General features: G+C 43.3%; 1 protein-coding gene across 4 annotated transcripts in view; it reads right to left on the reverse strand.

Annotated features, from left to right (window-relative positions):
- Nucleotides 1–4,310: 4,310 nt before the first annotated feature.
- SPIRE1 (spire type actin nucleation factor 1) overlaps nucleotides 4,311–20,400 on the reverse strand; it is a 226,253-nt gene continuing 210,163 nt past the window's right edge. The window contains exons 12-18 of one of the 4 annotated variants that reach the window (XR_012644467.1): nucleotides 16,947–17,120; nucleotides 13,963–14,100; nucleotides 12,460–12,530; nucleotides 11,560–11,587; nucleotides 11,332–11,468; nucleotides 8,700–9,351; nucleotides 4,311–4,700 (exon numbers count right to left, since the gene is read on the reverse strand). Coding sequence is in view for 2 of the 4 variants with exons in the window: in XM_074987482.1 (XP_074843583.1) it covers nucleotides 9,093–9,351; nucleotides 11,332–11,468; nucleotides 11,560–11,587; nucleotides 12,460–12,530; nucleotides 13,963–14,100; nucleotides 16,947–17,120 (807 nt within the window). In the remaining 2 variants the exon portion in view is untranslated. Of the gene's footprint in view, nucleotides 9,352–11,331; nucleotides 11,469–11,559; nucleotides 11,588–12,459; nucleotides 12,531–13,962; nucleotides 14,101–16,946; nucleotides 17,121–20,400 lie in introns of all 4 variants that reach the window. The other 3 variants (XR_012644466.1, XM_074987482.1, XM_074987484.1) reach the window with 3 other exon arrangements.

Genomic DNA, 20,400 nt, shown 5'->3' on the forward strand with positions numbered 1-20,400 from the left:
AGTTTTATGCACAGAGGTTTGATCGAAGGGACTAGAGATTTTTTTTATATAACTCTATTACCAGCTAACTTTGATGTTTTCAGCAGTGTAAGAAGTTGGAACAGCTATGAAGAAAAAGCTGCACTGCTGGGTTAAATCAGTGCCATGCCGGAGCAAACGTCACCTACACAGGCTTTGTTTTTGGGAGAAACTAAGGGTGAGCTGATCACTGAAACACAAAGGGAGGTATTTATGAGGTTTTATTACAGCTTGGGCAGCAGTGCTGTAGAGCCACTTTATTAGGCTCTGTAAAACTGAACCATTGGGCTTTTGGGCACCAGAAATAAGTGAAAAAATTGTACAAAACAAGAATTTCAGCCCTTCTTCCTTTTCCTGGGTTAAATGTAGGGCCTTAGCACTTGCTATCATCTTATCCTTCCACTAGTTAACAGCCTAAAACAGCTACCCATGTTTCGGGCGGTAAGGCTATGAACAATAAAACTCCAATTAGTATTTCAGACTAGGTTAATTAATGTATGGCTTTACCATTCATGATGGCAAGAAAGCTGGACCCATACAATGACTCTTTTCAGAGATTTTTATTAGTAATGCATGAACAACCTGCATTTCAGTATCACAACATAAAAACAAGCAGAAAAAAATCCTATTGCCTTTCTTGCATATAAATGATTGCCTTGGTTTACTGGCAGCCACACATACATGCACCATGACAGCACAGAAGAAGGGATTTGAGAAATAACACCTCAGTGTTGGGAAATGGTTCACTCCTAAGGGCCTGCTTTGCCCTGCACCCCGCAAGTCAAACATCCAGGTGGGACTCCTACTGCGTTCATTGGGTGGTGCCTGTGCTTTGACTGGACATGCAACACCGCCATTCTTTGCATATAGGGCAAGGCTTAGCACTCTAATAGGCACTACAGTTAAGATTATGCTAACTACTATAGGGCTGGAAAGAATGTGGAGTGGCAATGTCTGACTGGCAATTGTAGATTTTTTTTTTTGCAGATGAAATACTGACAATAGATGAACCTTCAGGTTAAGTTATTTCTGAGGGAGACTAACACACTGGTCCTCATCATGTTCAATAAAACACCTTGGCTACGTCTACAGGTGCAGCCAACATCGAAATAGGCGCAGCGAGGGAACGTCTACACGTCAAAGTAGCACACATCGAAATAGGGATGCCAGGCACAGCTGCAGACAGGGTCACAGGGCGGACTCAACAGCCAGCCGCTCCCTTAAAGGGCCCCTCCCAGACACACTTGCACTAAACAACACAAGATACATAGAGTTGACAACTGGTTGCAGACCCTGTGCCTGCAGCATAGATCCCCAGCTGCCGCAGAAGCAGCCAGAAGCCCTAGGCTAAGGGCTGCTGCCCACGGTGACCATAGAGCCCCGCAGGGGCTGGAGAGAGAGCATCTCTCAACCCCACCAGCTGATGGCCACCATGGAGGACCCGGCAATTTCGACGTTGCGGGACGCGGATCGTCTACACGGTCCCTACTTCGACGTTGAACGTTGAAGTAGGGCGCTATTCCTATCTCCTCATGAGGTTAGCGACTTCGACGTCTCGCCGCCTAACGTCGAAGTTAACTTCGAAATAGCGCCTGACGCGTGTAGATGTGATGGGCGCTATTTCGAAGTTGGTGCCGCTACTTCGAAGTAGCGTGCACGTGTAGACACAGCTCTTGTGTCAGATGAACAACACCAAGAGCAGGTGGGTGAAGAGGTGGAGAACACAGACAGATCTTCACTGCGGGCTAGCAGCCCTTTACTTGCTGTGCCGTTGCCTTCGCTGCATTGGCCAATGAAGCCAGAGATGGGTTCGAGACTTACCTTTGCTACAGGTTTCCTGTTGTCCTTGGGGAAAGGGGCCCTGTGATTTCCCCTTTTCGGTATACTGTATTGCAAGGCTAAGAAGCAAATCCACGTGCCCATCCCACTGCCCCCATGAGGTTGGAGTGGCCAGAGCTGCTATATGAAAGAGGTGTTGGGGGCGGGGGGGGGGGCTCACATAGCAGTAGCATGCTGTTCAGCACAGCGTAGGGCACTGCTTTACTGGCTGGGTGGGCAGCAGGGCAGGCCTTGCCCACTATTCCAGACATTAGGTGAAGAAGGCTCTGTCAGAGCAGCTCTGCCCCTAGACTACATCTGCTCCCCTTGCTTAGCTCAACACCTTAGGCCTGGTGTTGGGCTCTAGGTAGAGCCCTTAGGGGTTGTTAGACATTTTGAGCAAGGTGCTATACTGTTGGGGTGGCAGGGTTCAACTGAAACATCCGATCAAAAAAGACATCTGGTGGTACCAGTCAGTGCCACTGGCCAAAATGTTGAAAATGCAGTTGGTGGAGTTGGCTGGCTCCCTGCCTGGCTTGTGGGGCTCCTAGCAGCAGCATCATTTCCCTCTGGCTCCTGGTGGAGAGACAGTCATATGGGTGCCATGCATTGGCCCTGCCCAGACTGGCGCAGTAGCTCCCATTTGTCAGGAACCATGACCAATGGGAACTGGGGGCAGGGTGGGGGGGGGGGGGCGGAGAAGGGGTGATGCCTGTGGGTAGACGCCATATGTACTACATAGTACTACCTAGCACGTATCAGCCAAGATGCTGGAGGGGCATTCCAGGGAAGACCCATACGGCTACAGGATAACTTGGTTTTTGTGAAGCTACAGACTAACCCTGCCACTCCAGAGCCTATTTACTTTAAGACTGTTCTTCACAACTCAGCCATGGTTTTTGGCTTGGGCTACACTAAACCTTAAAGTTGACTGCAGATACGCAATTCTAGAATTGACATATCTGCAGTCGCCTGTTATGGTCTGAGCTCCAAGAGAGGTCGACAGGATCATTTCTCCCATCGCCTGGCCTTACGTCTCACAAGAGTGGGCGTATTGGGGGAGGATGTCAGCCTCTGCCATGACTACTTCATGGGCAATTGTCTCTTGGGAAATACCCTGACTGCAGGCCAAGCGTAAGCAGCCCTATGCCACACTGCCCTATGTACACTGAGCTAGTGCCACATCCCAGATACCAGCTATCGTGAAGTGCAACACAGCCCATGTTAGGGCACGCGTAACTCCTTGTCCCACATATGGGACAGGGAACGATGGGGGGGGGGGGAGGGGCAGCTCCTCCAAGCCTGCGGACGTGGCAGGGATGTGGCAGCTGCGCCTGCCCCCCCCCCCCCCCCCCCAACTTCCCTGAGGCTCGGGGAAGTGACCCTTTTAAAAGACAAAGTAGGGAAACCTCTTTGGTGCGCCAAATACGGGCCTGGCCCACCAAATACAGGACAGATGGTCACCCTTAGCCTATGTCTATGTGGCAGGTGCTCCAGCACCACCGCTAGGCATGCTGCAGCTCTGCCTCAAAGCACAGACACAGTGACAAAAGGGGTTTGCCTGTTGCTATTGCTAATCCACCTCTCCGAGCAACAGTGCCTAGGTTGATGGAAGAATTCTATCAACCCAGCTGTGAGTACAGTGGAAGTTAACTTGACTCTAGAAGGCAGTGAAATGAGTTTTTTTTTTTTACAGCTGACTACTGTAGCTTTGACAACCTAATTTAAGCGTACAGCAGGCCTCAATCTGGCTCCAAACCTCCGAACTTCAGGTGAGTGGGCTCGGACTGTGATCGAGTTTGAGCAGCTTGTGTTTTGAAGGCATAATGCAGGATCTACGGCTATTTTGGTAGAGTGAGCCAATTAAACCTTTAGCTGGTTTCACATTTGGTTAACTGTTATTGTACAGGAAAATCAAAAGCATATTAGTGAAGTCAGAGGAAACCAAGAGAACGGCCAGCATGGATAATTATTAACAATTCAACAGCTCAGTTTTACCAATGTTATACATCAAAGAAAACAAACTGTCGGTCAGTATTCAACATGAACATGATTTAGCGTGTAATGCTAAGAGGTAAGCTGTAACAGGCAGTTATAGCACTTTTCTCCTAATCACTGGCTATGTGTACACTCGCCCAAATCTTTGAAATGGCCATGCAAATGGCCAATTCGAAGATTGCTAATGAGGTGCTGAAATGCATACTCAGTGCCTCTTTAGCATGCCGCCAGCCACAGCTCTTCAAAATTGTTGCTTTTCGCTGCCGCGTGGTTCATTCAGACGGGTCCTTTGAAATCCCCTTCGAAATCCTCTGCTGATAGGAATAAGGGGATTTCAAAGTTCCCGGGGCCCTTTCAAAAAGACACCCCCCCCCGCCGCCCCCGTCTGGACGAACTGTGTGGCAGTGAAAAGTGGCAATTTTGAAGAGCCATGGCTGGTGGCATGTTAATGAGGCGCTGAATATGCACTTCAGCGCCTCTTTAGTAATCTTCGAAATGGCCATTTGCATGGCCATTTCAAAGATGTGGGCTAGTGTAGACATGGCCACTGTGTGATGTCACTTCAACAAATATGATTAAAATAATAAAGGCATTCCTAGAAGCTGCACAGAACTGCTGGCTGAAATTAGGCATGAAGATAGCAATCATGATAGTATAAAGTTGGATCTTTCCTCACATTCCTAACCATGCAGCATGCAGCTAATCCTAGAATTATGAATGTGCGAGGAAGGGAGAATCAGGAGGAGGCGAGACTGATTTTTGGAAGATAAATTGTGGTGTATATTTCTTGATAGCCCTCCTTTTTGGTGGAAAGTTCTCTCTGAAAGACTCTCAGTACCTCTCCCACAATGCACATCAGCTAGAGCCTGAAAAAAAAGTTGCGTATATTTATTTCAAATCCTGTAAAAAGTTCAGTGCAATTGATACAGATAGGAAGAACTAAAATTATATACATCTTTTCGGCTTCTGATACGGAAGGTTTTGGAAGGAACTGGTCTTACTGTACTTTTCTGCTTCTTAGTAGAAGCAGAACTTTACTATAAAGCACACTTTGATTCTAATGGGTCACGTACGCAGTTATATTGCTATTCTATAGACTATTCTGACCTGTTTCCTTCCCTTTCATGGAGCCCAGGAAGTGTGAAAACCAACCTCATCAACACTACTTTGCCAAAAGAAACAACAATTTGACCTTTGCAAACTTATAAAATCAGTTAAAAATGTTCTTTACAATAGTTCACGTATGAACAATTAACACACAAAGGCAATGCTGCAAAGGCATTTTATTGTCCCCAGATATGTTTTTTCAATAAAAGACTTAATGAAAAAAACCCATGAGCAACATTGACACCATGAACATTGAAAGGATTTGTTTTATACACATAAGAGCTGCAGCAAAGGTTTTGTTTGCTACCTTTAGCTGTTAGCAAGGCTTTAATTCTTAAGAATTTGTTTTCATGTATAAAATACAAGGCCATTGCATTGTCAACAGCATTTTTAGACCACTTTGAGTTTCCTCTGATGCGCTTAAACAAATCCTAGGTTTATTAAATGCAGAAAAAAGCAAAGATTATAAAATCACAGAAGTGAGTGCACTGTACTAGTCCTGCCTTTGTTTCAACAGAAATCCATTTTACAATGTCCATGGGGTTTCAACTTGAGAGGCTCAACTTTAAATCTAAGAAGAAATTAGTCAATATACATATAAATAAAACTCACTGTCTTTTTAAATCTTCATGGGAAGGACAATTCCCCTTGCTCAACGCATATCAGCTTTCTAAACTTTAATAAATATATTACAGATATTTACAAGCTTTAGTTTTTCTATTCTGACACTGAGATGAAATTTAAGCCATAATAGGACACCGTGGGCAGCTTCATGAGGTACGCAGGCAAACTGGACTGGTGCTTGACATTTAGAATGGTTTGGAACACTAGCACAAACAGTGAAGTGGAAAGTTCAAAACAGTTCATTCCACCCTAGTCCAGACAAAGAGCGGACTGAGCTTTTTTCCCCCCCTCCTTTACGTGAGAAACAGAAACAGAACAGCATTTCGGTGTCTCTGCTGCCAAATTAGAGGCCAGCCCTTTGTACAAGACCCTATTCTCCCTCGTACAGATGGGAGCAATCAGTGTGGGAAAAAAAACCCAGGAGAATGTAGATTTCTCCTTTGCAGGTGCTGACGGGCTCCTCTGTATGCTAATCTAGCACAGCCCTGGAGGGGCTGAGTCAGGCAGGCAAGGGTAGAAAAGAGAGAAGCCAACCTTGGTGCCAGGCTGCCCTCACACACTGGTGGACTGTAAGTTGATGGCTATTCATTAGTTCACAGGATTGTTTTTTGTTCTGTGTTTGTACAGTGCCTAACACAATAGGGTCATGGCCTGTGACTAGGGCTCCTACATGCTACAGTAATACAAACACAACGTAGCAACGATACTATAAGCAGCATTAACTTTTCTCCCTAGCATCTGGCCTCCTGTGAGGAGGTGATGATATGGGTGAGGACATCTCACCAAGGGAGCCAGGCGGCCAGAGGGTAGCAGGGAGCATGGATGTTGCACAGAGGCATAAGCCTTCAGCGAGGGTTCCGGATTGTGCAGGGCGTTCTGAGGTCGTGGCATCTACCACAAACTCCACCTATCAGAAAGAAAAGCACATGGTTCCCTCTGGGCTCCTGAGAGCATCAGAGACATTAAAAAACATGTTTCCTACAGCTTTTTCCAAAGGGCCCTGGAGAAGAGCAGTAAATGGATGTATGGGGTGAATAGGGGATTATTTTCCAAGAAAAACTACCAACACACTAATGGGCAAGGGTTGAGGGAGGGCGTTAAAATGAAAGTCCTTTGCACTTCCCTGGGATTTGGCCTCTGGTGTGAATACTACACAGTACATCAGGGAAAACAGGTGGAGCTGGGCTGCAGATTTTAATTTTGGCACAGAGCAAGGCAAAAAGTGTGCTACCATGACTTAGAGACTCTCCATCACATGACTGTCAGGGGCTCTTTCATTACCCATTTCACACGAATTGCCCTGTGCTACGTCCACTATCCCAAGCCCTTAACTCATCAACATAGTGTAATTCCTTTAATGGGAGAGCCATCATCCTGAGGTCTCCAGACAGAGATCTTACATGGTACTAGCATTTAACAGCTGCGTGACCCTCTGCAGAAAGGAAAGTGTTAAGAACGGGGACTTACACGTAATTCTGAATTTCCGGTGGTCACCAGTTCGGTCAAACCCTTAACGTTATTACCAGATATGTGCTGCGTGCACAAGCTAGCCCTTTATGAAAATATGACTGAAGGAAAATGCGGATGGGTGTGTCCCAGGATGGGTTACAGAGCCCTTTGTACATGCTTTACAGAACAGCCCAAACACACATTTACCTTATACTAGACTAGCTGCTTTGGAGTTCTTACAGCTTAACATGCAAATATGCCTTGAGTATGCATATTTGGGCAGCAGGGAGCCCAACCTAGTGTGAAAGTGGAGCAGCTCCACTGCGAGCAGGGCAGGGATAGGATTTAGGAAGCCGTGAAGGTGCCTAGTGCCCTTCCACACAGCAAGGATGGTGCAGCAGCAGTCGCAGAGCAGCTCTCATGTTGCTCAATGGAACATGGGAGCCATACTCTGATCATCCACCCAGAACCCAGCATCAAGTCTAGGATTTAGCTCCCAGCAACTTTTTAAAATGCACAATATTTGGTTTCCGAGTTTCTAGTTTACAAATAGGTATTTAGAGTTTGAAAACAGATCAACTGTTCTTGTGTTATGAAAATCCTGTCCCAGCCCCTGTGGAGCAGTTCTGAGGTATCTCTCATCAAGCTCTAGTACAGAAATGTTAATAAATCAAACTGAAGCTTTCTGTCTATGATATTCTATGATACACAACTGTGCTGATTATAAAACATGGATCTGGGTTTGAAAAGTGTTATGAACAAGTTACTATGTACATAGAGTAGCTAATTTTCAAGTATTAGTAACTTAGTTGTGTTAGCTCATTTTAAAATACCAAAATGACCTGTCTCCATATAATGGACTAAACGTTGATTATGCTTCATTTGCTTTAAAACCAAAACATTCTGAATATAAAAAAAGACAGAGCAAAAAGCATGTGATGTTTAACATTGCAGGGTCAGCGGAACTTTTAACAGCGACACTTTCTTCTCCATACATTTGTTAAAAAGCAAAACAAAAAGTGCTCCTAATCTGGGACTTTGCTTCCCCAAATTTCAGCAGGATCCTGAATTTTACAGCCAAATTATAAACCCCTGAAAAAAATGGGATTTATAATGGATATGCTCCCAAACTTTTAAGCATAGCAGTGTTTGTGTGTTCCACTACAATACAAATATACATATTACATTACCCACCTTTCTTGCTGGGTAACCATGTTATATACTTTATAGGAATTCAGTTAAACTTAGAAGTCTCCCTTATTTCCCACCCTTCCCGTTGAGGGTACAGATCCTTCTACTACTAAATCTACTACTACCAAATATCATAATACATTCAAGAAAAGGAATAAACTACTCTTACCTGCACAGGAGATGCCTGTAATTACACTGGGGCTTAGAAGAACAGCAGCTCAGGGGGAATGGCCCCACATTTGGGCATACAGCCTATTCAGATATTTTGCACTAGAGCACAGACACTATGAAGTTTCACACTGAACCATGATCTCAGAGCAGTAACACCTTTTGAAAGAAAGATAATGCTGGTAGCACTAGCAAAACCTTCTAGGTTTTGTGCTGTGAGATGATACCAACAGCCCACACCAGGGATCTGGTGAACAACATGGTTCCATGAGCCATGTAAACTACAACAAGAACACTCATAGGCTGGTAATGCCAATATGACTTACTGCTTAGAACTGTGCTAACATCGACGTCTGTGTAGATTTGGTTCTCCTTTAGGAATACAATTCCACTTCTGTCCCAAAAACAACTCAAGGAATGATTAGAAAAAAAAAAGCATATGCAAATAAAGGCTTTTCTACCTCCACAATCCACATACACAAAGGCAACAGTTTCAGATTATTGTTTCCATCCCGTGCAAACAAGTTATTGGCTGATGTGTTACATATCGTTAACTAGAGACAGGAACATAGTGTCTGTGGAAACCATAGAGTAGCAACCTCTGTGATCTAATGCAAATTCAAGCTTGTGAAGTAAAACAAAGGGGAGGAAAGTTTCAGTGATTTTTCTCACAGACGCTTGACCTCGCCAAGACAAAAGCAAAGAAAAAGGCACATGACTCAGATCTCGCTGATAGTTCTTTCGGAAGGGCAGTATTCAGAGGTGCCTGGGGATGGCACGTAGAATGACTGTGTTTTCCTTTTTAACCTGGCTCGTTTGTTGGCCAGAGAGAGGCTGCGTCGGCTTGAGTTGATGATTTCTGAAATAAATTTTTTGCAGTCCACGCACACTTCCATGGTGCTCCAGTCCTCCATTAGCTCTTTGGGAAACTGTAGCTCTTCGTTTGATTTATCCACAGACTTGGACTTTGCGGACAACCTGAAAGACAGAGAAGTCACCTCTTACTCAACACCATTGACTTGTTAGCACAGCTTTGGACACCAGTGGAGACACCTCACAAGGGCTACGTCTACACGTGAAGCCTACATCGAAATAGCTTATTTGCTGTAGCGACATCGAAATAGGCTATTTCGATGAATAACGTCTACACGTCCTCCAGGGCTGGCAACGTCGATGTTCAACTTCGACGTTGCGCAGCACATCGAAATAGGCGCTGCGAGGGAATGTCTACACACCAAAGTAGCACACATCGAAATAAGGGTGCCAGGCACAGCTGCAGACAGGATTACAGGGCGGACTCAACAGCAAGCCGCTCCCTTAAAGGGCCCCTCCCAGACACAGTTGCACTAAACAACACAAGATACACAGAGCCGACAACTGGTTGCAGACCCTGTGCCTGCAGCATGGATCCCCAGCTGCTGCAGCAGCAGCCAGAAGCCCTGGGCTAAGGGCTGCTGCCCACGGTGACCATAGAGCCCCACAGGGGCTGGAGAGAGAGCGTCTCTCAACCCCTCAGCTGATGGCCGCCATGGCGGACCCCGCAATTTCGAAGTTGCAGGACGCGCAATGACTACACGGTCCCTACTTCGATGTTGAACGTCGAAGTAGGGCGCTATTCCTATCCCCTCATGGGGTTAGCGGCTTCGACATCTTGCCGCCTAACGTCGAAGTTAACTTCGAAATAGCGCCCGATGCATGTAGCCGTGACGGGCGCTATTTCGAAGTTAGTGCCGCTACTTCGAAGTAGCGTGCACCTGTAGACGCGGCTAAAGAGAAATAAGACACTATTCTTGCCCCAAGTCCAGGTCTGCTAATGGGGAGGGAGCGAAGGGGCCAAGTGCCCTGGTACCCAGGGTCCTGGTGGCTGGTGCTGCTACTGTGGCAGTGGCTGGAGCCCCAGGCCCTTTAAATTCCTGCTAGTGCTCCACATGAAGCGCTCTGGGAGGCTCTGGTGGTTGGCTGGAGTGGTGTAATGCAGTCCAGGTGGTGCTGAAGGCTAGCTACCCGACCTCTTCTAAGAGCACAGAGCTGGCCCTTTCCCCTCTTTTGTCCAGGGGCATGGAATGTCAGCCCCCTGCTCAAGTCTTTGTCCCCCTGACATAATGAGGGTTCAAAAAAGCAGCAAGGAAAGGGTAGGGGTGGGAAGACAGCATAAGATTATGTGGTTATTCAGTGAAGGGTAATATAAAACATGCTTTGGCAAAGAGGATTTTATGAATAACTATGTTGGTATATTTACTTGGCTAATCTGCATGTATGCACCACGGGAGAAGTGAGTCTCAAAGAAGGACTTGAACACAGAGAGAGAGGCCCATGGCACTATAGCCTGACCTGACCCAAACGGTATTTCTGAGATTAGCTTTAACAGTAGTCTGTGTTCAAAATGTAAAATCAAAAGATAATACTATAATGTTGCCAGAGCCAAAGTGAAACAAACTTATGGGTAGAGAGTAGAAAGAGTTTGATATGTGTAAGACAGCGTCTAATAAGGGTTCATTTCCCTATTCAGTTACCAAGAACAGGCAGATTTTTCTTTTAAGGATCCATTTACATTTGAAAAATAAAGCGAATGTGTTTATCAGCTGTACTGATATTACCATCACTGTCAGCCACAGTAGAGACAGGAGACAGAGCACATTTTAAATATCAGGTCAGCAAGTCTAATGTAAGTAAATACAGGTTATATTTACTGAGTAATAAAGGGAAAGTAATCTGGATAGGTTTTGTTCCACTAGAAATGTAAGGAAAAACCTTCAATCTTTATCCAAATGAAAAGTAAAATTGGTAAGGAAAGATGTTTATCTTTGGGTTCCTAAAAAAATACAACAAACATTGGAAAATCAAAACAAACTAGAAAGCCAGATCCTAGGAGGTTATGTCTCATTCATTACCAACGGAGAAGAGGATCTTGTGAAGAAGTGCTGCCAGCAGTTAGGCTCGATTAGGATTGTCTCTCACCTGGACATGCTCCTAAATGTCCGGTGGTGGCTGGTGGAAGGTTTTTCTGGTTTCATAAAACTTTCTCCTCTCTGCAAAGCAGATGGTCCCAGAGAGAAGATAGGAAGGGTAGAGTATGGCTTTGATGGTAACCGCATCTATTACAAGAGCAGGAGAATGACAATGTGAAGTAATGTTTCAAAGACACAGCCCTTCTGAAAAGAACAAACTGTAGGTTCCTGAACTTACCTTTTTGCAACACTGTGAACATACAGGCCTGTGCAGAAAAGAAAAAAGTATTAATTATTCAGTTGAAAGAAGTGTTATGCAAGTAAGACAGTGCAGGATGTACAGTGTTCCATATTTACTGCCTTATTGAGTATCATCTTAACATTTGCTCGGTTTATAAATAAAAATTTTCTTCTGTAACTGCAAAGACTAACAACTCAAATAAAATCTGAAATTCACTTTTCCTTTTTGGGTTCATCTGTCACCCCGAGTAATGAGGATTCTGAAGAATCTATCTCATTGCCTCATATCCACATGGGCTCTGCTGGGTTAAGAGAGGAGTACCATTTCTGTTTTATTCTAAAACCTGAGCAGCTCTGAATTGGAACATGCAGATTAGGAAAAGTAATTTTTACAGTAATTTTTCTGACCATATCCACATTTCAAAAACAAAACCATACAACACCGTGAATTAAAATAAAAACCAGTGGAGTATGAATCCTAATGTTTTAAGCTGAACTGGGTGCTTGTTAACAGACACCAAAAACCAGTGCTTTTTTTTGTAAAAAATGAAGGACTGGTATGGCTCCTTGCTTCCCCCACCCAGCTGGGTACCTGCAGCAGGGGCTGTCATTGGTGGGGGCTCCAGTTCCCAGCCCTGCTGCTGTGGTGCCAGTGGGGGCTCTTGCTCCCAGCCCCATAACAACCTTGTGGACCTGTGCTGCTGTGGGTCTGGCTGGGGCTCTGGTTCCCACCCTCGCACTGCTGTGGGGCTGGCAAGGGCTCCGGTAGCCCCGGAGCTGGGAGCCGGCTGAGGCGCTTAGCTGTGCTGGCACTCCAGCCATGGGAACCTTGGAGAGGAACTGCCAGTATGCAGTACAGGCACATACCCCAAGAAAAAGAGCCCTGCCAAAAACTCACCTCTTACAGAACTGACAGGTGTAGGACCAGGTGAAGAAAGAAAACCTCCTTGTTCGACAACAGAAACAGAGCTAAAGAAATTGAAAACAGAAGAGATTGCAATGTTAGCTGTTCAGTTCTGGAAATAAAACCGCATGCTTCTAACAGGGCCTTTCGAAGAGATGCACAAACTGAAGTTGAGTTAGGGTTATTTGGAGAAGTCAGTGTGTAGGACCCTGAGGAGGAAAAGGAGACACTGTAGTTATTTTTTGTGGTCTGTAATCACTGGAAGAAAAACTACAAAGGCAGATGAGTGCTGTTATTAAATCCCCAGGGTCATGATGTATGATTTTCCTAAACCTTTAAATTCAGTTTAGCTTGTTGCTCATGAGCCTCTGAATATGAGACCTACAGCTCAAAGAAACAAGAGTGTGAGACTAATGCATCCTGCTTAACTTTGATGCACAATGGAGCCTTACAATAACCCCACTGCATTAAAACTTGGAATTTACAATTCAGCCTGGTAAGAAGCAAAAAAAGATTTCTCACCCATTTCATTCTACATGAATTAGAGGAATTCACTGATACATCTCATAGTCTCTTTAATATATAAGGGACTTGGTTCCACACTCTTTACACAGTTAGAGCTTTTCTGACAGATGGGGGGCTCTGAGTTAAGTTGTAAATCCCATCTTGTTTTGTGGGCACCATTTTGTTCCAAGGGCTGCACTTTATAATGCAATCTTCACATTGAAGTATGACCCTCATGATGTATTTCAATCACCAGTGTGGATTCCAGCAGCCACTTGTAATAAGGGCTTCAGACCTAGTTGAATAACTATATATGAGAAACTGGCACACCGCGATCTAAAGCCATCAGTATTGTTTGTTCTTCTACGCTAGCCCAGTCATAGCAAGGAAGATTCTCTACACTGAAGTTGAGAGATGGCGGGGATAGCGTGACAGAGAAGACGAAGCACTATGGCTGTGTGAATATCGAGGGGGGATGTCGGAGAAGGTGGTTTTTATTAAAGCTAAATTAAAAAAAAAAAGAGCGAAGGAACGGCTGTGAGCTCTATTCTTGAGGGGGCCATTTAGTGATCTGGGGCAAACAGATTGAAAAAAAAAAAGGGGGGGGGGATGGTGGTTAGTCCTGCCAAGAGGGCAGGGGACTGGACTCGATGACCTCCCGAGGTCCCTTCAAGCTCTATGAGACGTGTATCTCCAAACAAGCAGAGGCAGCAACTGCTATAAACGCTCCCATGTGTCTATTCAGGGTCAAACACGAAGGCTACATTCATATACAAACTTCTTACGTTTCCATATAAAAATCAACAAAACTAGCCCCTGGGTCACTTCGTGTAGGGAAAGTTTAGCCTTTCCAGTATAGACCGAAAGTCAGACTGGTTAATTACTAATGAAAACCTGGCACTTGAATTCTGTTTTCAACTCCTGTTCTTTCATTGTCTGAAATCCGTGAGATTCACCTCCCTCCCCAACGGCTCTCAGTGGAACCAAACATACCTTTCCTTTTTTGAGGGCAGTGTAGACATCTTTATATTGTTGGTACTTTTCCAGCTCTGCCTTTACCAGAACCTGACGAATGTGCATGACTTCCTCTACAGTCAGAGCCAGGCATTCCACTGGGTAACAGAACTCCTCCTGGAATTCAGAAACCTGTGTTACGTTGAAACCCATCAGCTTTTAAAAATTTCAGCCTAAAAAGCCAGCCACCTAGTTAGTAACGTCAAAGAAAAGATTTCACAACTCAAACACGGAATGGCTCTGGCTGATCCATGGGCATCACATGAGTTTCACACCAATGATGAGACCAAGTCTACGCAATTTTCTTCTATGAACCCTTATATCATCCAACACCTGTTTCCATGTATTTGATTTTTATTTATTATGAATATTTGCTTTGACCAATTACAATTCAGTTTTATAATTTTTAAGGACTCAAGGTGATTTGCTACATAGGTGTAGAAGATAATTTTGGTGATGTCGCCTTTGACAATATGCTGCTTAAAGACAAGCAGCTTCTCTGAGCCTTTGTGGTGCCCAGAGCAGTTGAAGAAAGTGGTTAGTAGCCCCTTCCAAAAGAATTTTTATTCAGTGGTACCACATATTGGTATTCATGGTCATAATTAGATCCCAGGAACAAAATCTAGACCAAAACAACAGAAAATGTATTCTATTACATTAATACACATGGTCTTCCTTCCCTCCAATATAACATCAAGTTAAACTTTATTAAAATGATCGTAAAATATGAAGCATGAGCAAAAAGTGCTACTCTATTGTTGTGTTCTTACTAACAGGGAATTATACCCTGGCTACTAATGTGAAATGTCCATACTCTGTGCTAGTGCACTTAAGAGAGTAGTAACCCTGAGCATATGGCCTCTGACTTTGGTACCACAGAATAAAAAGCCTTGTTCTCATTTGTAATTCAGCCTTGAGGTTGATCACGTGATTCTAACAGAAAGACAGAACTGCTCTGGAAATGTCCCTCACTTTTTACTCAGAGAATCTAGTCACTTAGCCCAAAGAGGCTATGGTGCCAAAGTGACAATGAAATTTAACATTTTCTGACTAGATACAGGAAATCTCCACTGTATGCACAAAGACATTGCTGACTGCATTCTACAGACAGCTTGGAAATCTAATTTAGAATCAGAGTGATGATTCAGATTAGTTGTAAAGTGCTTAACACAGATAGTTTTAAAATTATGATCTGTTCTGACTTTCAATTAGAGAGAAAATATTTTGATCTCTATTGCAGACTTGGCAAACATTAGCATTTAAGAAGTACTATATTTTTAAGAACTCTTGTCTTATCTGGCAAAAACTGGAACATAAAAAAATTCAACCTGTTTAAGATGCCCATAAAAAGCTAAAAGGAGTAAATTTTAGTTCTTTTTGACAGCCCAAACCGCTAGGGTATGTTCTTGATGATGACACTAAGTTTTCTGGAAAAAAACAAATTCAAACAAAACCAAATGTTATGTACTCTGAGAGGTGTAAAATTCCACAAACAAACAAAACATGCCCTTTCATGAGCTGCAGCCTTCCACGGAAGCAGCAGCTAACAGTCAGTATTGTATTTTACATCTGTTTGGTGACAGCACTATCAGATATGAAGAATGATTTGGATGGGATGGAGAGGAAGAAGAATGAGTGAGAGAGTATGGGCAGGCAATGCCAGTAAGAAATGTATTTGCTGAATGGGATATCCGGACGGTGTCTGTGATAAGTGTGATTTACTAAATGCTTTTGATCAATAACAGTTTTCAGTCTTTTAGAAAGCGATTTCCTCACTGGAAGGATTTTTTCCTTTAATATACTCAATCACCATATTTACTTCTTCCCTTAGATAACAATATAGTCATCATGAGCAATGTTTAAACACCTATTTGTGGCATGTTAGATGACATTATAAGTAAGCCTCATTCATAGGTTTCTCTAATTTACTAAGATGCTTTATCAATAACCTCTGTTTCTGCAGAACAAGTACTTTAGGTAGCAAACAGGTAGCAAAAGAATGATGTGGATATGTTTTGCCACCATAAAAAGTATTGTTATTAAAATTAGTGTGGATAGCCCAACAGGCAAATGTTGGAACATGGAAAATGTTCTCTTGTTTAAATGCTAATGTTTTAATTCCATTGGTTACATAAGGACAACAAAGCTTTAATGCAACATTAAGTTAAATGATATTTTGATTTCTTAAGAATGTTTTTTTCAATCTCAGAATAAAAATACATACATGCCAAATTACAACATTAGCTCAGTCTTTAAATTAAGACAATCGAAAGTGCACTAACCACTGACTAAAAGTCACAAAAACAGTAACATTTTAGAGTGTTGTCTTTAACTCCTCCCTATAATCTTTGTCTGTGTCATAGTGGCTGTATAAAACTGGAAAGAAGAAAACTCACCACATTTTAAAACTTTAAAAATGTTTGGTTCCTGTTCAGTTCTAAAAATGAGTTTGGGGGAGTTCATACTTTCTTCTCTGCGGGTTGACATACCCCAGTGCAGGAGAACTACTGTTCATGGTGGAAGGTCTGATACTTAGGTGCCTCAAGAACTAAAATCATTGTTAGAGTATTAAGTTATATTTTGCTTAGAAATGCCGCTGTATTCTACAGTAGTGCATGACCTGTTAAAGCAACAATAGCTTAAACTTTTCAACAAGGATCACAGTCATTTTGCGTGTGAAGGTTGCAGGATCTTCATGTGCTGTGCATTTTAAGATATGGAAAATGTGTTCCACTTATAATCTTACGATGTTGCATTTTTCAGTTTGCTGTCCTTTCACAACTCATTTATTTTTCCCATGGGGTTGTCGAACACACACTTACTCTACAAATACTGTAATCAATCTCAATCAGGAGATATGTGCCAATCTAAGCAATTAATTCTTGCCATGGATTAGGAAGTGCTCCCTCTAAAAGGCATGTGCGTGCAAAGATTATTTCCAAAGCCAGCAGAAAGAGGCAAACCTTTGGGGGTTTCCACCTGCTGATAAAAACTCGGTCACACAGATAATACACAGCCCTTGCCACTCCAACAAGGGCTGCTTCAAAGGGATGAGAGCTGAGCAGAGAAGCTGTTTGTAGGGTTGAAAAAAGTGATCTGAAAGTCCTCCTTGGAAAAAATCTGGTTATCGTAGGAACCTGAACAACAGATAGGAAATCCTGAATATGCATGAAATTATTAGCAGGAATTCTGGAGCGTAAAAATAAGAAAAACCAGGAAGGCTTTCACACATTCATCTCAGCACACTGACTGCATCTTAGTGATTAGGTACCACACAGGGTGACACTGGTAGGTATACCACAAGGCCAACCCTGAAAACACAGTGCACTGTTCAGTTGCTGTTTCACTGACTTCTCATTTACCACTGATATGTTGACATGAAAAAGGACTATGTCTGGAATTTTTCCAAGTTTGCTTCTCCCCACTTCTCTTACTTTAGTGTACATTCTCTGGGTATGCCGAGATGCCTGTTCACAAAACCCTAGTTAGCATGCAAGACAGAGAAGTCACTTGCTGATGCTGCTAAGAAACTGTGGCAATGGCTTTTTTTCAATGTCACTGACGGCCATTTAAGGACACATTCTTTTACCTTGAAGGGAAACTGCTGTCACTAAGGCTGCTGCTACACTACCATTCTCCTGTCGGAGGTGCCATGGTAATGAGGCAATTTGCAGCAGGCTAATGAGGCACTAACGTGCATATTCAGTGCCTCAGTAGCATAATGGCAACCGCGCGAACAGACTTCGAATTACAGATTGACAGTGAAGATGGGGGCAGCTTCAAAATAAGCGCCCCACTTTGAGATTCCCTTATTCCCACAGAACTAGATCGGAGTAAGGGAATGTCAAAGTGGGGCACTTATTTTGAAGCTGCCCGCACCTACTCTGTCAATCTGCAATTCGCAGTCTGCACTTCAAAATTCACATGGCTGCCATTATGCTAACGAGGCACTGAACATGTATGTTAGCACCTCATTAGCCTGCTTCGAATTACATCATTATTATGGTACCTCCGACAGGAGAACTGTAATGTAGCAGCAGCCTAGAGCAGGTAAGAACTGAAACTCTGTCAATCATGGAGGAAAGGATGAAGACGCATGTAGTCAAATAGTAAACAAATTATATTTGACCTGCACGATCACAAATGCAATGTTTGATTTAGAAAATAAGAGATGCGAGCTTGTATGAGTAACCAAGAACTCCACGTCAAGTTGCGGGGGCTGATTAGGTTAATGTTAAGAGCATTGAAAACTGCGTAATGAACTAAAACATCCCCTTCCCCCCAGAATCAAGTGATTTATCAATTACCAACCCCCAGAGGGCACTATTGCAAAGATTAACGAATACATAACAGCAGCACATAAAACAGACTGCATTTAAAGAACATCATCTCAACATCAGTCTTCTTCCCTTTCACTTCCTACTCAAAAGCATGTGGAACAGTTTGGGTGAGGGATGACAGAATGATCTTTGGAATAAATAAATGGTCTCCAGATGGTTGAAAACCACTCATTTATGTGACGTATGAAGGACTCCCACAGATGTTTGCTTTCTGGTTTTGCCTGAAGTTTCTGCTGGTTTTTTTTGTTGTTGTTGTTGTGGTTTCACTTTCTTTTTTTTTTGTTAAGCCAATTAGAATTTTTCTGTTTGTTCTATTACACACACACACACACACACACACACACTTTACAGTAGCCAAACACCAATGCACAGCTATACAGAAAGGAAGATATATTTATGAAAATTTGAAATAAATTATAGGAAAAAACTTACTCAAGCTACTTTAAAAAGGATGTCAAATTTAAGCTTTTTAAAGCCACAAGGATCTCCATGGTTTATGTAGGATCGATATAAGTAAAGTGGCTGGATTAATATCACAATGTAATTAATTCAGAAATAGTGAAAGTGTAAAACAGCAGACACCACAGATTGATAAAGATTTGTTTTCCACTGTGTATTTCTGTGTGTGAATACTTACACAAAAATAAGTCTTGTAGTCCCACACAGATAGACTACTGCATATTATGGGTATCAAAATTCTTTTTACACTGAGCATGCCTCATTCATGAACTCTCCTCTTAAGTGTCAGAAGTTCCAGAAGTTATAACGGTAGTCCATCAATCTGATGATGACAAATCTGGTGACTGTATAAGCCAATTCTAGAGGCGCACATTTTGCCACAGATGGTGCATGGGACGTTTGCAATCTGTGTGTTGTGCATTGCTGATGCTCTGTGACATCATTTGCGTGCCTCTTGTAGACGCCGGCAGCGGTCTTACTCAAAGGCAATGCAGGTATTTCTGACTGAAGTTATAGTTCAAACAAATTCTAGTTGAGCTATACGCTGCAGGCTTCATTACTGTTCCTCGAGAAATGAGCTAAGATTACTGAATGCCATTTAGAGTGGCTGACAGACTTCACTTGGGCTTGGGCAAAATGTGAGGGTGCCACCTCCAGGCCCCCCAGAAGGGGCAGCGTCTCAGGCAGAAGGGGCTGTTTGAGGGGATAGCCTTCTTTGGTCAGCCTTTCAGTGCCGCCCATATGCCATGTGGGACTCTGGCAGTGACTTAAAAGGCTCTGGGCTCCAGCAGCTGCTGTTCTTGCTGTAGTGGCAGCAGCAGCTGGGAGTCCTGCACCATTTAGATCACTGGGTCCCAGAGTAGCTGCTCTCTTTTTCCTCCCAGCTCCACTGGTGGCCTGATGCAATTCACCAGAACCACGGGCCATATTCAAATTAAAAGCCTGTGATACAAAGCCAATTGTGTCCATGTAGAAAAGAGTGGGAAAAGACTCCATATCCTGAAGACTATGGAGTTATTACACTTCAGCCTCAACACTCTAAAGCACTTGCCCCACAGCCACCATCTCTTCAACCAAAGAAAAATAAATAGGACTTCAAAGCCCATCAATACCATTCTGTCAAGTAGAGGACTGGTGAGTATTGCTTTCACTAAATGCTCTTATCTCTCTCTCTCTACACACCCACACACCCCTCAAGCAGGTACTCTAAGCCCCTGCTGCTAGGGAAAACTGGCCAGGAATTGAACCCAAGATCCTCAAATTAAGTTGCAAAGTACACTGTGTTAGCACAAAAGAGCCAACATTCCATCCCCTTTGCCACCAAGGCTCTGTTGGAGAATACCTTTCAATTAAAGCTAATTGATCAAATGTACTGTACTTTCTTTTCAAGGAGCAAAACAGTTTATGCCTCAGTGACCTCAACAATGCAAAGAGCTGGACTCCAACGAATTTTCTTTCAGATTATGACTTTAACCAAACAAGTTCTTCACAAAGGAGGATGAGAAAGCCAGTCATTCCCACCTCAGTTGTCAACTAAAATCCAACACCAACAAAGAGAAAATAGATTCATTGCTTTTCCATTTGAGAGAAGGCAACACCAAGTCTGTAGGTTAGAAGC

Source organism: Carettochelys insculpta, chromosome 2 (assembly GCF_033958435.1).
Source record: "Carettochelys insculpta isolate YL-2023 chromosome 2, ASM3395843v1, whole genome shotgun sequence".
NCBI classification, from domain to species: Eukaryota; Metazoa; Chordata; order Testudines; family Carettochelyidae; genus Carettochelys; species Carettochelys insculpta.